The 16,907-nt window shown below is 42.3% G+C and overlaps 1 protein-coding gene across 4 annotated transcripts in view; it reads left to right on the top strand.

Annotated features, from left to right (window-relative positions):
- Positions 1-16,907, top strand: part of ME3 (malic enzyme 3) — a 290,015-nt gene that overhangs the window by 131,192 nt on the left and 141,916 nt on the right. For all 4 annotated transcript variants that reach the window (XM_053561321.1, XM_053561323.1, XM_053561322.1 and 1 more), the window contains exons 3-4: positions 3,010-3,143; positions 6,227-6,376. In XM_053561321.1, the coding sequence (XP_053417296.1) occupies positions 3,010-3,143; positions 6,227-6,376 (284 nt within the window). The remainder of the gene's footprint in view (positions 1-3,009; positions 3,144-6,226; positions 6,377-16,907) is intronic.

Genomic DNA, 16,907 nt, shown 5'->3' with positions numbered 1-16,907 from the left:
TATTTGAAGAGAAACCTCACCAAAGAGGATATGCAGATGGAAAATAAGCATACTGAAAGACACACAACACGATGTTAATGAGAATTGCAAATTAAACAATAATGACATACCCCATACACCTACTAGTTTGGGGGCTAAAATCCAAGAAACCTGACAAATCAATTGCTAAAAAGAATGGGAAAAACAGGAATGCTCCCATTTTTGCATTTGCCCATCTAGACATTTCATAGAAGTGCAGATAAGAATGCAAAATAATGTAAGCCCCTTTAAAAAACAGTTTGGCAGTTTCTTATAAAGGTAAACATAGTCTTACCACGTGATCTAGCAATTATACTCCTATGTATTTATCCAATTGATTTAAAAACTTTTGTCCACATAAAAACCCCACAGGAATAGTTATAGCTAACTTTATTTATAATTACCCAAAACAGGAAGCAACTGAAGTAAATAGAGAAAAACCATTAAACCAACAGGCAAATGGAGAAACAAACTATGATACAAATATACAATGGGATATTATTCAGTGATATAAAGAAACAATTATCAAACTATGAAAATACATGAATGAACCTTAAGTGCATATTTCTAGGTGAAAGAAGCCAGTCTGAAAAAGCTACATACTTTATGATTCCAGTTGTACAACATTCTAGCAACAGTAAAACCATTGAGATGGTAAAAAAGTTGAGTGGTTGCCAAAGGATTCGGGGAGGACAGAGGGATGAACTGGTAAGGCCCAAGGAATTTTTAATGCAGTGAAACTATTTTGTATGATACTGTAATGGTGGATGCATAACCTGCGTTTGTCAAAACCTACAGAACTTTCCAGCCCAGAGAATGAACCTTAATGTATCCAGGTGTTTTTAAAATTACTTAATAGGTTACGGGATCCCAGGAAGCAACGCAGACTATGAGGAGAGACTCTAACTCTATTACAAATGTATATAATGATCTCAGCAAAGAGGGTAGAGAAGTGTTGACTTACGTAACTTTAGAAATGAGTGGAGCTTATAACTAAAGGTAAAATGAATTGTGTATGAGCACTGTACTTTAATTTATAAAGTTGTTTTCCATGTGGTACAAGTTAACAATTTTTTTTTTGAGACAGAGTCTCACTATGTCAACACTTTGTAGAGTGTCATGGCATCATAGCTCACAGCCACCTCAAATTCTTGGGCTCAAGCGATTCTCCCACCTCAGCCTCCCAAGTAGCTGGGAGTACAGGTGCCTGCCACAATGTTCAGCTATTTTTTTGTTGTTGTTGCACTTGTCATTGTTGCATTAGCTGGCCCGGAACAGTTTTGAATCCACCAGCCTCAGTATATGTGGCTGTGTCCTACCCACTGAGCCCATGAGTTAACAATTTTGATACTGATGTATGTGTATACAGGAATTAAGCAATTAAGTAAATAAATGGCAGATGGCAGGAGACAAGTTTCTTACTGTTGGAGTGGAAATTTTTAGATCAGAAAAGTGATGGGGCTAAAATGGCCCATGTGCTAATTGATGAGGGTTGGAAGCACTAGTATGAACTACGTTTAACTTAATGTAGGTTCATATGGTTAAATATGGAAACATTTATGGATATGTGTTTATACACACAATTTAGTATACACATGTACACTTCTGTGCCCTGTCACCTGAGTGGGACCGGAAACAATGAAACCCCCTAGCAAGGAACACACATAGTAAGTAGTGCCCAGATCTTGCTTTCTAATGCCATGCTGCAAAAAAGGAATCAGGGCTCCTTGAAGAGATGGTTGACTCCAGGATCAGGGCAAGCAATATACAAGATGAACCTTGAGCATCTTCTAGTGCCAGAAAGTAAAGAATTGCTCCAAAACAAACCAACCCACTACATTATTAAAATATGTCAAAGAGACACAGGACGCCACTGAAAGAGCTCTCAATGACCAAAGCTGGAGCAATTTGAGTAACAAAATAAATAAAGCTCAAAGTATAAAATAAATACTCATAGGTCCATTCTAATATAAATAAATGATTAAATAAGCAAATAAATGGTGGCGAGGAGACAAATTTCCCTGGCAAAAGAATTCTAAAACAGAAGTAACTTTACAGTGGAGAAAGCTGATGAGCACTCCCTTTATCAAGGTGACCAAGGTCCACATCAACAATGATAACTGTGTGTATTATATGCTGCCTCCATCTAATGTAATGGAAGTGGCACTTTACCTCTGCGATCTCCTCCCCCAAACCCATATCCACAGTCTAATCATGAGAAAAACATTGGACAGATTCCAATGAAAGTATATCACACAAAATACCTGGCCAGTATCCTCCAAACTGTCAAGGTTATAAAAAACAAGGGAAATGAAAAAAAAAAAAAAAAAAAAAAAAAAACAAGGGAAATGAGAGAAACTGTCAGAGTCAGGGCGGCACCTGTGGCTCAACGGGTAGGGTGCCGGTCCCATATGCCGGAGGTGGCGGGTTCAAGCCCAGCCCCGGCCAAAAATAAAAAAAAAAAAAAAGAAACTGTCAGAGTCAAAAGGAGCTTAAGGAGACAATGACAGCTAAACCGTGATATGGGATCCTGAATGTGATCCTGAAACAAACAAAAAAGGTAAAAGCTAATTCAGAAATGTCAGTAAACTGGAGGCTTTAGTTAATAATAACAGATCACTATTGTTTGTTGATTCTTACAAATATAAGATGTTTATGATTGGGGAAACTGGGAGAAGGGGCAAATGGGAGCCATGTACTAGCTTCTCGGTTTTCTGATAACACCAAAACTGTTCTAAAAATAAAATATATTATTTTTAAAAAGTAAAACAAAAAAACTGGTGATATAGATATTTTCCCTGCTTTTCCACTGAGGAAGCTGAAGCTCAGAAGTGTCAAAGTAACTGGCGCAAGATGACCCTCTTCCTAGATAGCAGGGGAGGGGTTTGAGTCGGGCCCTTTCTGCTGAGTCACACAGACTTCAGCCTGACTATGGATGCCACCTCTTCTTGGTTCCTCAGTTCATGTGTGTGTGTTTCCTGTTCTTCCCAGGGCATGGCCTTTACACTTGAGGAAAGGCTGCAGCTTGGAATCCATGGCCTCATCCCTCCCTGCTTCCTGAGCCAGGATGTCCAGCTCCTCCGGATTATGAGATACTATGAACGGCAGCAGAGCGACTTGGACAAGTCAGTGCCTGGAGTCTGTTCCTTCCACCCAATCCTTGGGCTGAGCTGTCTGTTTACTGTGGTTTTACCATGGTTTTCTGGAAACTCACCAGCTGGGAAAGGTTGGGAGCTCAGAGAGAGATCCCAGACCCAGCTGGGCCTTCTAAAGGAGTGATGATCTTCCCGAGAGATGAGGCTTGTTATGACTGAGGTGCAGTCAACATGTCCTGGGAGAAGCGGGAAGAGAAATTAAACTCTGACCAGTGGAATCCAGGAGGGCTTCTTGGAAGTGGTCATGCTGAGTTGGCTGGAGAAGCACTGTGAGGGCATTTCACAGAGAAGGGAGAGGTGGAGCAAAGACTTGAGATAGGTGTATAAAGGAAGTGGCACATAGCCCAGGTCCTGCAATTAGGAGAACATGGTGGGGGAGAAGGGAAACGAACAGGGAACACCTTAGGAAGGACCTAGATACCAAATAGTGGCAGTTACAGGCAGCAGCTACTAACCCTGCCCACTCTCTGGATTCTCCCCAGATGTAAACACAAAAAGCCATATGGGGAATCATAAGATCAGCTTCAGGAGCTTTACCCAAGAAGCCCAGGTCCCATGGCTATGAATTGGCACAGCCAGGATGTGTACACATATAGTGTCTCCAGAGTCTATGCTTTTCACTTCTCTGCTATGCCACAGCTAAGAGGCAGCAGAGCCAAGAGACTGCAAGACTGGACTCTAGTACAAGACTGAGTGTCTATCTACATTCCTACCACTTTCCACATTCTACCACTTAATGGCAAACGTGAGCCTCTCTGGGTCATTCACCTCTGTACAATGGTTATTTCAAAGGCAGCTAGCTCATGGGATTATTATGAGGATTAAATGCATTAGTATTACATGTCCGATCAGGTGGTAAATGTTTCTTTCTGACCATTTGTGATGTGCTTAGAACATTGTAGAGTTCAAACAATGTTAGAGTTCTAACAGTGTCACCTTGTTATGGACTCTAGGAGAAATTCAGGAAGAATAGCATTCCCCCTATATATCCATAGAGCTAAATGGGCAAGACTTTGGGTCCTCGAGGGTGTGGCTGTCCCCCTGGAGGCAGAGCTCAGCAGCATGTCAGGGTCCTCCTGCACCCATCTTCCAATGCTTCCCCTATATCATCCATTGTTTCCAAAGGATAGTGAATGCAAGCCCCCTGGCCATCCTCCCACCAATTCTAAACTCAAAGGATTATTACTCACATTAACTCCATACTGTGGCCTAGGCTAAATATTCTCTCCCTTTTGTTTATCCCACTCAGATTGGGTTTAGCCAAGTCACCCTGAAGAGCAAACCAGAAATTACACAATGAATTCAACTAACAACATGAGATGTGCCCTAACAATCGGAACCTCCCTCTTTTGTTAAATTTATAAAGAAGAATTAAAGTCCGAAGTGAAATCCTTTTTTCTGAAGATATCAAACTCTAAAAGTTACAGTTCAAAATCCTTTTTCCTCCACTTCTTTCCAGCTAGATGAGCCTCACTTATATTCCTGGGATGACATTCTGGGCTTAGGAACAAAAGAATGTGCCCATTCTGGGGAGCACAGAGTGTTTGCTTCTAATGTTTTGTAGACTACTTTCACCCACTCATTCCAGGAGTCCCCTATTTTAGCAGGTGCTTGGGGAAATGTTAAGAAGGCTCCCCAGATTCTTTTGGGCAAAGGCAGCGGTGTGCTGGTAAATGTCTAATAACTGGTACCCTGTGGGAAGTGAGGGGTAGGGAACTTAGAGCATTTGCCAATTTCCATAGTGTAAATGCTCCTACTGTGACTAATTTCAGGTTACCAGATTGACGTAACTAATGTATAATTGGGAAGATACAAGCCCAAACAGCTACTGGGAAAGGGAGTCCTTATGCCGGCAGTCAGGTCAGATGGTGGCTATTCCTGATATAAATCTTCCCTAAAAACACCTTCCAGAACACAGCTTTTAGTTCTGGACTAGCAGCTTTGATAGAGAAGAGCTCAGGTCTCAAGAGGTCCCAAGACTTCTCTAAGGTCACATAGCTACCCTGTTTCCCCGAAAATAAGACAGTGTCTTATTTTAAGGTGTGCTCCCAAAGATGCGGTAGGTCTTATTTTCAGGGGACGTCTTATCTTTCCTGTAAGTAGGTATTATTTTCGGAGGATGTCTTATTTTCTGGGAAACAGGGTAATAAGCAGCAGAGCTGGAATTCCAACCCAGCACTCTGGTCCCCATGTGCATAGGGAACATTCCACCACCTCACAGCTTTTTCTCTTGTCAGACAATCTCTCTCACCCCACTCTATGCCAAGGCTTCAAGACTCTATACTGTCTCTCAAATCGTCATCCAGAAAGTTTTTGATTTGAACAGTCACACCTCATTGTGAATTTCAACCTCTGCGTTTTCTCCTAGCAGAGGTTTCTGCATTTTTAGGAGTGTGAATGGAAGGTTCTATTCCTGGCTTAGTGATCTCAAGCTCAAAAGACAGATTTTTCAAACATATCTCCTGAGATTACTTTCTACTCGGCCACTTACTTGTGAAGGCTGCTTGTGACAGGAAGCAGCCCTGGGTGACAGGAAGTCACATGCTCAATATTATTCTCCCTGACTCAACTCCATCCCCATTGTCATACTATTGTCACTCATTAATTCCCATGTGATATTAAATAACATAACAAACTATCTTGAGCAGTGGTTGGGAGCACAGATTCCAGATTCAGAATGCCTACATTCACAGCCTTACTCTGCCATGAGGCCTTGGGTGAGTCAGTAATTTTTCTGAACATTAGTCTCCTTACCTTTAAAATAGCAAGAATTACAGTACCTACCTCGCAAATCCTTGAAAGTCTTAAAGGAGTTAATGCAAAGTATTTTAAACACTAGCCTCCAACGCATTATAAAAGTAAGCATCAGAAGGCAAGTCATCTTCTCGAAATTTTATAGATGTTGAACCCCGTGCTCGGGGCAGATGGGTGACTCGCCCTTGAACGTGCCACCGCAGCAGGAGGGGAGTTGGGGCCCCGCCCTTCCACCCAGGGGCTGGAGGGCGGCCACAGGCCAGCTCTGTGATCAGCTCGCTGCTTTCTACCTCTCCAAGGTACATCATTCTCATGACGCTCCAAGACCGGAACGAGAAGCTCTTCTACCGAGTGCTGACGTCGGACGTGGAGAAGTTCCTGCCGATCGTGTACACGCCCACCGTGGGGCTGGCCTGCCAGCACTACGGCCTGACCTTCCGCAGGCCCCGGTGAGCCCGCCGGGGAGGGTGCGGGAGGGGCGGTCACTGGCAAGGGAATAGACCTCTTCACTGCCCCTGCTGACTGGGACCCCGGAGGCCAGCTCCTGACTGGGTTCAGTGAACAGACATTTGATTTTAGGCACTTGCTCCTGAAAATGACCCCAGAAGCAGAGAAGTGAGCTGGAAGAGCAGCTAGCAAGGGGATGTTGAATGATCTCCACTGCCAAATAACTAATGCCCAGCGTGTTCAGAGTTGGCCCGAGAGATAGTTACGATTCTTTTTTTCTCATTATCTGTCTGTCACCTCCCAGCCTCCTCCGATCATCCCCAAAGTGCTGACAGTCACCCTGCCAATTCAGGCCCATGAAAAATGAAGTGTTGGACACCAAAACCACTTCCTTTGGGCTTGACTCAGTTTCCATTTAAAAATGTCATCTTATTAGGCAAAAATTTGGCACCGCATTTTCTTTCACAGCCAAAGAATTTTGAGCAATTTTCTAAAAAAAAAAAAAAAAAAGACAAAAACAAACAAAAAAAAAAAAACACTTGATTTTTTTTTTTTTTTTTTTTTTTTTTTGTAGAGACAGAGTCTCACTGTACCGCCCTCGGTAGAGTGCCGTGGCGTCACACGGCTCACAGCAACCTCTAACTCTTGGGCTTACGCGATTCTCTTGCCTCAGCCTCCCCAGCAGCTGGGACTACAGGCGCCCGCCACAAAGCCCGGCTATTTTTTTGTTGCAGTTTGGCCGGGGCTGGGTTTGAACCCGCCACCCTCGGCATATGGGGCCAGCGCCCTACTCACTGAGCCACAGGCGCCGCCCGACACTTGATTTTTTTTATGATAAAAATTGCCATGATGAAATTTTTTTCATGATATATATAGTATTTTTAAAAAAGGGATCCTAGGTGGAAGATGCCAGATAATTATAAATGCATAGTTCTAACATTAATGATAAAAGATGCCTGAGTTTATTGTATGTAATGGAACATTGTTGTCATCTTTGCTAGAATATGTAAACATGCAAGGTAGGGAGTATAGGCTCTTGGTCCCCTAAGGTTCACTGAAAAATCACTGGCATGAGGCTGATTGATTAATAGGAGGAAAAAGTTTTTGAATTTATTTTTAACATGTATATATGGGAACACCCAAAATGAAGATTCACCTCCTCTGTGAGGTGCGGAGGTTTTTAAAGAATGAGGTCTTAAAAGCAGAAAAACAAATTTGAGGAGGGAGAGAGGAAGGGGCTTGAGTAGCTGGCAAAGGTGGTCTTGTTACCTAAATGAACCCTTACAGGTAGCAGCCCTCAGAGGGAACAGGTGGTAGGTGTTTCTTTTCAGACCTTTTAAAGTATTAGACGCTCAGTTACTCTTTTCTTTTCTAGATCAGAGTAAAACTAAACCTGTCTCTATTAATGCAAATTCTGGATAGATGCAAATTCCCTGCCCCCAAAAGACATCTTTGCCCTGTTACTTCTATGTGTGAGACTCATGGCAGCCATCTCAAAATATGTCAAAAGAAATATATTTGGGGGTAAAATATTTCTAATTTCCTTCAATCTTCATTTTGAAACTAAAAAGTTTTACATATTAAAAGCCAAGGTGATAGTTTTGGAGAAGTTTGGGTTAGAAGTTGTAAGAGTTTGTTAAACATAGACAAAGAGTTAAAAAAAAAAAAAAAGGCAAACAAATTGAAATAAATGGAAAAAGACCTAACTTAAACAAATTGTCCCTTCTTCCTGAGTGGGTCTCTCGGTCCTGTGAATAGGTCAGTTCAGTTAAACAGCTGCATTCCATTCCAGGAGCTAGCATCCCTGAGGAGCACTCAAATGGAAGGAAAACAAAGCTTACTATCTGGAACAATGTTTAAACTAGTTTTCTCAGAGTCTGGAGGGTGTGTAGCTAGGGTTTCTAGTTGATAAACTCGAAGTAGCTTCAGATAAAGTGAAAATAGGCAGTGGAAATCTGACAATTTTTTCTTGCCTGGAGTTTGTGTGTTAAAAAGTGTGCTTGCAGGACCTCAGAATAAAGTAGTGCCAATTTCATTGAGTCCAAGTTGGAAAAATGGAAGAAATTTTTGAAAAAATTTAAAAATAACAATGTTTTAAACAAAGGGTCATAAAAATTAGTTCAGTCCTATGTAATTAATTTTTGTTCTGCTTAAGGTTTGGTTAGCAATCTTCTCGAATGCATCAACTTTTTCATTAAAAATTTGGAAGTGTTCCTAGTACGAATAGTATGATCTCCGAAGTTATCAGATTCACCTGTATTTAAATGAACATGTTAGTTCTTTCCCTGACTTTTCTTGAAGTCTTTCGAGCCCTTAGAGCAGCGGTTCTCAACCTGTGGGTTGCCACCTCTTTGTAACAATGAAAATACGTCACGGCATTTGGAAGGTTGAGAACCACTACCTTAGAGGTTTCTTCTGGGTTTTTTCATGTGGTACTGAAGATGGCAAAGAAGGAGTAAGGAGTAATAAAATTAAGCGGGAGCAGCATTTAGTTGGGAAAAATGGCTGCTTTTATCCTTTTTTTTTTTTTTTGCTTTTGTTTTTGGACTTTTTTACTAAAGGTACCCTTCTGAGTGAAACCAAGGTTATAGCTTAATCGAGGATGCAAAAGGTGCCCCCAGAGAGGTCGAGAACAGCTTTTACAAGATCTAGAACTGTCCTAAAGAAAGCTCAAAGAAAGGACGGTTTTGCTAGGCACGAATGGAGTGTAACTCACAGTTCTGTCCAGGTCTATTTTCCAAGGCCTTAGCATCTCAGCTGATCACTCATGTAATCGTCTAAAAGCCTCGTATGTCCTCACAGAATACAGAACATCAAAATCTATGTATAGAAGGGAAAAGAATCAATAAATGGCAAAATTTACACAAATATCAAACCAAAATAGACTTACTCCCTGACTGGGAATTTGAACCCAGGCTGCTGTGATGGAAGCACAAAATTTCAAATGCTAGGCAGCCACAAAGTGAACTGGCTTTTTTTGTTACTCCCACTGGGGCAGCATACAAGGAGTTTTATCTTTTAGGCCAGGTTTTGCTTTTTAATTTCATCAAGAGCATTTTAAAGGACAGTCACAATATAATTATGGTATCCTTGCTTTAATCCAGTTACTCTATTAATATAAATAAGGCAACCATTTAGAATAAGAGAGTTCTAAAACTCATCTTTCTGATGTAAAGGATACATCTTTTGGGCATTAATTTTCAGTGATGTACTTATTCGAAAGCAACTTAATCCAATAGCATCTTCAGAGAAAGAGCAATCCTGAAGATCTCCTCATCCTCCCAGAAAGAGGTTATGGCAGGGAAGTCAAAAAGCTCCTTATGAATGCAATCTTTTATGATGAACACTCCCCAGAGCTTGCCACATTCAAAACAAACAAACAAAAAATCTCAGATTTGTAGCCATTTTTATGTTGGCCACCAAACATGCAATCCTAAAATAATTGAAAACCAAGGGGAAGGGCTCCCACATGGTCACATGACAAACTCTTAAGAACACAAAACAAGATGAGAGGAAACTTTCATCTGGCAATCCCTTTTTGACAGAACAACACAAGAAAATGGAGAAAACACTATTTGTGGAAGGATCAAACAATATAAATTTATATCACCAAGTACCCAAAGTACATCAGTACATCATGGTCACTGTATCAAGGCTAGCCAGAAAAATCTTCTTTCTCCATCAATCAAAACAAACAGTGATTTTTTTTTTTCAGTTTTTGGCCGGGGCTGGGTTTGAACCTGCCACCTCTGGCATATGAGGCTGGTGCCCTACTCCTTTGAGCCACAGGCACCACCCATAAACAATGATTTTTAACATCTGCTTGACCAGATTGTACAGACGGAGAGAGAGGCCAGGAGCCTGCCTGGTAAGAAATTTTTACCATTTTGCCAGTTAGGTTCCTGGTTTCTCTTCCCTGGGACCTCCCAGAAGAAGAGTGACTTTGGTCACCTTGCCTTTGTGACAAACTATAGGGAGCAAATGCTTTTGCCCCCTTAAGGTTCCCTGAAAAACCACTGACATGAAGCCTATTGATTAACAGGAGGAAAAAGTTACAAATGTATTTATTTATTTATTTATTTATTTATTTATTTATTTTGGAGACAGAGTCTCACTTTGTCATCCTCGGTAGAGTGCTGTGGCATCACAGCTCACAGCAACTTCAAACTCTTGGGTTTAAGTAATTCTCTTGCCTCTGCCTCCCAAGTAGCTGGGACTACAGGGGCTTACCACAATGCCTAGCTATACTTTTTAGAGATGAAGTCTCGCTCTTGCTCAGCCTGGTCTTAAACTCCTTAGCTCAAGCAGTAGACCCGCCTCAGCATCCCAGAGTGCTAGGATTACAGAAGTGAGCCACCATGCCTGGCCTACAAATTTATGTTAAAGATGTGTACATGAGAACCCTCAGAATGAAGATTCAATTCCTCCCTGAGGTACAGAGGTTTTTAAAGACTAGGGTCTTGAAAGCAGAAAAACAGGTTTAGGGAAGGAAAGAGGAAGAGGCTCAAGTATGATAGCAAAGGTGGTCTTGTTACATAAATGAAACCTTACAGGTAGTAGCACTCTGAGAGCACAGATGGTAAGTGTTTCTTTCCAGACCTTTAAAGGTGTCAAACTCTGAGTTAAACTTTTCTATTATCAGGAAAGGACAGACCTTACTGTATTAAAGCAGATCAGATTCTCAACCATCATAAATCGCCTTCCCCCAATGACATCTCTGCAGTGTTACTTCTGTGATACTTATGCGCCATCTCAAAATATGTCAAAAAATATACTTTGGGGTAAAATATTTCTAGTTTCCTTCAACAACTTACTGTGCACAAATGCATAATTTACATTTATATGGAATTTATAAATCAGTGTTTGTAAATCCCTTGTAAAGTACATAAATGTAATCACAGATTTAGAGCGACTTTTGTTATTTGGGGAAAATAGTCTTCTGGTTTTGAAACTGGTTACAGAGTGTTCCTCGTGCCAGTTCTCTTCCTTTGTGGGTCCCACTATTACCATGGACAAAGAATAGCACATCAAACCTCATCTTGATGGTGATGTGTCCTGCTGTTGCAGCAGACATGACTTCATCACCCAGAAAAGCAAAGATGGTGCAACCTTACAGGGGGACCACTGCCCCAGAGTCCTGTAGCAGTTCTGGGCTTCAGCTTGCCTTTTTCAGTAGAAAAGAGATTCCTGTTCTCATATTCTCATCTCTGAAACTGGTAGTGGCAGAGATGTTGGAGGCTGATGATATATCTCTGAAGGATGCAGGACCTTATTTAACTCCCTATTCTTTCTCAGAAATGGTCTTTCTAGGTCCTTCCTGCACAGAGCATCTCAGCTCAAGTACTTCCTCGAAGTTCTTCAGTAACCCCCTCAGTTTAAAGAATCACATCTAACATTTGGACAGATCTAAGCCTGCCACAGCCCAGCTCCAAAATTCAATGTTCTAGCAGTGATGATCTATTCCCCATGCCTTTGTGCCTGTGGTCCAGTGTTCTAGCAGTGATGATCTATTCCCCATGCCTTTGTGCCTGTGGTCCAGTGTTCTAGCAGTGATGATCTATTCTCCATGCTCCATCTATTCTCTGTATGCCCTCCTCCATCCCATCAGGCTGAACTTATCACTCCTTTCTTGGCCTTCCCCCAACGCAGTACATGTGCTCTGCTCCATAGTTTTCTTTTTCATGTTTTACGCCCTCAGCAATTTGTGTATCAGTCTCCTCTACTATAATATAAATTTCTTGAGGATGCAGAAAATGTGTCAGATCCATGTGTGTGTCTATATCAGTACTTGGCAAGTAATTGTCACCCAGTTGGGAAAGTCTTGTTTGTACTCAACTGTGAAGAACTAAGTGAGTCTTTGCCCTCAGCTCTGAAATATAATAATCTCCTTGATCATGGGCAAATTTCTTAACCTCAGCTGCCTGAATTTCCACATTTAGGAAACGGTGGCAATAAAACTATTACCCAAAATAATCATTGGGAGGGTAAAATGAGACAGCAAGGATTAGGGACCTGCCATAAATATGGAACAAGACAAATGTTCATGTCTATTTTCCTCCAGTAACTATTATGGAAGGAAGAAAGGAATAGAAGAAAGCCATAGACCATCATAAACAGAGGCATTTTTAAATATTTACAGAGAAAATTGAGTCATTGGATATGTAACAAACTAACACTTTTTTTTTTTTTTTTTTTTGAGACAGAGTCTCACTCTGTCACCCTGGGTGGAGTTGGTGGAGTACCATGAGGTCATCATAGCTCACAGAAACTTCACACTCTTGGGCTTGACCCATCCTCTTGCCTCAGCCTCCCTCTTGGTCTGGCTCAGGATGGTCTCCAACTCTTGAGCTCAAGCAATCCTCCAGCCTCTGCCTCCCAAAGGGACAAACTAACACTTTTATCTGCAGAGCCAAACCAAACCCACCATTACACAAATATACATGTTTTGTTCCTCCAGAAGTCACTCTTTCCTGAAAAGGTCAGTTAGCCCTTTAGGCAGGGATATCCAACCTTTTGGCTTCTCTGAGCCACATTGGAATAAAAAGGGTTGTCTTGGATCACACATTAAATACACAAACACTAATGAAACCTGCAGAGAAAAGGAAAAAAAAAAGGACCTTGCAAAGTTTTTACCATATCTACCACCGTAGATAAGCAAAAAGTCCTGTCTTATGCAGCAGACCATTCAGAGAGTCTTTAAAAATTATTGAGCAGGTCCCAAGTTAGCAATTACTAATATTGAAAGTGTACATATCTAAGTAATAATATGTCTTTGGGTTTTTTAAATATTTTTATTATGAAAGTAAAAGAAGTGGGCAACATAAAACTAGTGAGATATTTGACCTTGTATGTGAGAAACTAATGCCTCAATATTTGGTTGATGGAAGTAGTTGCAATTTTCAGTGAGTTCTCGGGGTGCTCATCAGATGTTTTGGTTCTTATTTACTCTTTATGTGCTTCATTCTTGAAAAAAGTTGCTCACAAATGTCAGTGCTGTCAAAGGTGCTGACATGAATAAGATGTGATTGTGAAGCAGGGAATATTTGTATCTGAGAAGATAGGAACTATAAAAGTCCAACTTGTTAATAGGCTTATAGGTTTAGCATTTTAGTGGATTTAATGGTTCATTTAAATGAGTCGAACATGGGTCTTCAATGTGAAACCCAATTTATAAATATGATGTTTCAAACCATATCAGCTTTTCAAATGGAACTGAAATTACGGACAGCTCAAATTAAGGCAAACAATTTTATTTATTTATTTAGGGACAGAGTCTCACTTTGTCGCTCTCAGTAGAGCGCTATGATGTCACAGCTCACAGCAACCTCCAACTCCTGGGCTTAGGTGATTCTCTTGTCTCAGCCTCCTGAGTTGCTGGGACCACAGGTGCCCACCACAACGCCTGGCCATTTTTTGTTGCACTTTGGCCCGGTCCAGGTTCGAACTCGCCACCCTTGGTATATGGTGCCAGCACCCTACCCACTGAGCCACAGGCGCTGCCCAAGGCAAACAATTTTAAGTTAAAAATAAGAAAAGTTAAAAGGAAATAAGAGATTCAATAGGGACAAAGAATTATGGCAATACAAAGGAAAGGAAAACGTGTTTTCCCTAGAGGCAGCAGGGATGCTACATAAAAGAGATGGCATTTGGCCTGGAACTCAGATGTTGAATAGGAATTCCAAAGGTAAAGAAGAAGGGACAGTCATTCCATTCCATTTGGCTCTGGAGGCAAACTTCCATGAGATCTCAGCTCCGGGCAGTGCCCGTAGCCCAGTGGGTAGGGCGCTGGACACATATAGCAAGGCTGGAGGTTTGAACCCAGGCCAGCTAAAACAACAATGACAACTGCAACAAATAATATAGCCCAAGCATTGTGGCAGGTGCCTGTAGTTCCAGCTACTTGGGAGGCTGAGGCAAGAGAATAGCTTAAGCCCAAGAATTTGAGGTTGGTTAGCTGTGACACCATGGCACTCTACCTAAGGCAACAGCTTGAGACTCTGTTTCAGCAACAAAAACAAACAAACAAAAAGAATCTCAGCTCCATGCTGGGGAGTCAGCAAGCCATGACTCAGGGCTAACTGACCTCTTCAGGAAGCAGTGGGTTCTGCAAAAGCAAAATTGTGCATGTTTGTAAAACACTGGGTTTGGTTTAGCTCTGCAGATGAAAGAGTTTGCTACATGTTCAATGACTCAATTTTCTTTGTAAACATTTAAAAGTGCCCATATGTACTATATACTGTGCACTATGGTATCCCTGCTGGCCCCTCACTGTGCTGATGAATTGCTTGAGGTTGAGAACTGTATTTTGTTCTTTGGGTTAACCTCATTGTGTTTAACAAGAAATTTAAATTTAAAGCAACTAGAAATTTACTAGTTACTCCATAAATGTTCATTAACCCAAATTCAATCCTGGTAGTTTTCCTGGATTCCGGAATGTGCTTCAGAGGCAAATTGAGCCCAGAGAAAGGCTGATTTTATAGACTTCATAGACATCCTGGTGGGTCAGCTAACTTGGGTATCTCCACATCAGCTGTGGCTAGCAAGGACGGGAAAAGGAGAGGAGCTAAGACTTTACATGTGTTGGCTTTTAATGAACCCTTTCAATGTCTTATAAGATTAATGTCATTAAATTTTATAGATGAGGAAACTGGGGTGATCAGAGAAAAGGATTTGCTTAAGGTCATACAGGGAGCAATTTGTGAAGCCAGAATTCTGACTGGGAATCAAGGAAAACCGCACCAAAACAAGGGACATTTGGGTTGAGCCATGAAGAATTGAGACAAAAAGCATTTGTTTACAGTGATGTAAGCACACCCACTTCTTCTTGGATAGAATGTATAGCCTCTGGGAGCTCATGGTGGTGAAACAGGAGAGTAGAGAGGCTTGGTAGAATTGACAAATGGTTTTGCCTGACAAAGAGGAAGCACCCAAGGGGGTTGGATCCATGAGGAGCTGTTTCAGATTCAGGCCCAGGTCCCACTCATGATTCAGCAAGGGGTCAATAACCACCTGATACAGGGCAGGAGAGTGGAGTTCCATGTGGGTGGAAATGGGGCCCTGCCAACCACTTGAGCCCAGGGTCAGCCCTGGGCTGGGGCAGGGATGATGCTGCAGAAGTGGAATAGAGAGAAAACAGGCATAGGAGAGTCCCAGCAGGGAACCTACAAACGAACTGGTATAAGAGGAAAAGCCTAACAACCACCTACTAATAGGCTAGGTACTTAAAAATAGTCCAGATCTTAAAATCTCTACATATATTAACTCATTTAATTATGACAACCCTCCTAAGAAGTAGGTACTATTATCATCCCATTTGCAGATGGGAAAACTGAGGCACAGAGAAATAACTTATCCAATGTCACATTGTTTATAAGCAGCAAGACCAAGACTCAACCTACACAGTTTGCACCAGATGGTGAACACGTAAGCACCACACAACACTGCCGCTTACAGTTAGGACTGTGCATGGGTGGGAGGGCTTCGGGATGGCCGTTGCAGCCCCAGGCATGTATATGCCTGCCCAGGGCTCCAAGGTGGAGATTGCTAGTACCATTTCCAGAGCAGCTCCAGGGAGGAATTGATCCTGCCAGGTCCTGGGGCCTGCAGCTGGGTGAGGCTGAGGCACACTGGGGCAGACTCGACAATCTTGGATTAATCCCTTGCACCTGTTTTTTTTTTTTTTTTTTTTTTTTTTTGCAGTTTTTGGCCAGGGCTGGGTTTGAACCTGCCACCTATGGCATATGGGGCCGGCGCCCTACCCATTTCAGCCACAGGTGCCACCTCCCTTGCACTCTTGGTATAGACTTCCTATGTGTGTTTTGCACAAACCCTTCTTCAGATGATCACCCAATTGAGTTATCTGACACGTGATGTTCTGACTGTTGCTCTAGGCTTCATTTGGCTGCTTTCCAGCTATTGATTCTACACCTGCCCTGCTCCTGCGGGAAATGAGAGTTTGGGCTCCACCCTGGGCCTGAGCTCCATCTGAGACCTGGCTGGGAATGGCTGTATAGATTAGCATCGAGGAAAGAGGAGATCTGAGGCCAAGAGGAGAGAGCCAGTGCCTTCTCAGTTCCAGAAATGATGAACACTCCTGCCAGGTTCCCAGAAACAATGACATCCTCTATAAAAGGGCCTGACCCCCCACCAAAGCTAACTAGGTCCATCTGATTCTAAAATTGAGTGTCCCACAAGCCCAGGCCTCTGCACCTCCTCACAACATGGAAGGGGATACGAAACCACCTCAGGGGCACCTGAGTATGATGAAGAAGGTTCTGGACGCCTCTTTCTGACTCTCCTCTGACACATTCTCTGCAGCTTCCTCCATGGAATGCCGCTGAAGGGCACTAGAGTATGCCTTGGAAGAGGAGAAATCCAGATGAGAGGATGGTAGTGGGTGGGACAGAACTCAACCCAGTGTGGAAGGGCGCAGGGAGGAAGCCAATACAGTGTCCAGTGCCGGTGCATTCCCTCCCTTCCTCAGGCTGTGTGTCTCCACCAGCCGTAGCCTCCCACTCCTCCTCCATCCTCTTA

This window comes from Nycticebus coucang, chromosome 14 (genome assembly GCF_027406575.1).
Source record: "Nycticebus coucang isolate mNycCou1 chromosome 14, mNycCou1.pri, whole genome shotgun sequence".
In the NCBI taxonomy this organism is placed as follows: Eukaryota; Metazoa; Chordata; class Mammalia; order Primates; family Lorisidae; genus Nycticebus; species Nycticebus coucang.
This window is presented reverse-complemented; position numbering and strand designations above follow the sequence as displayed.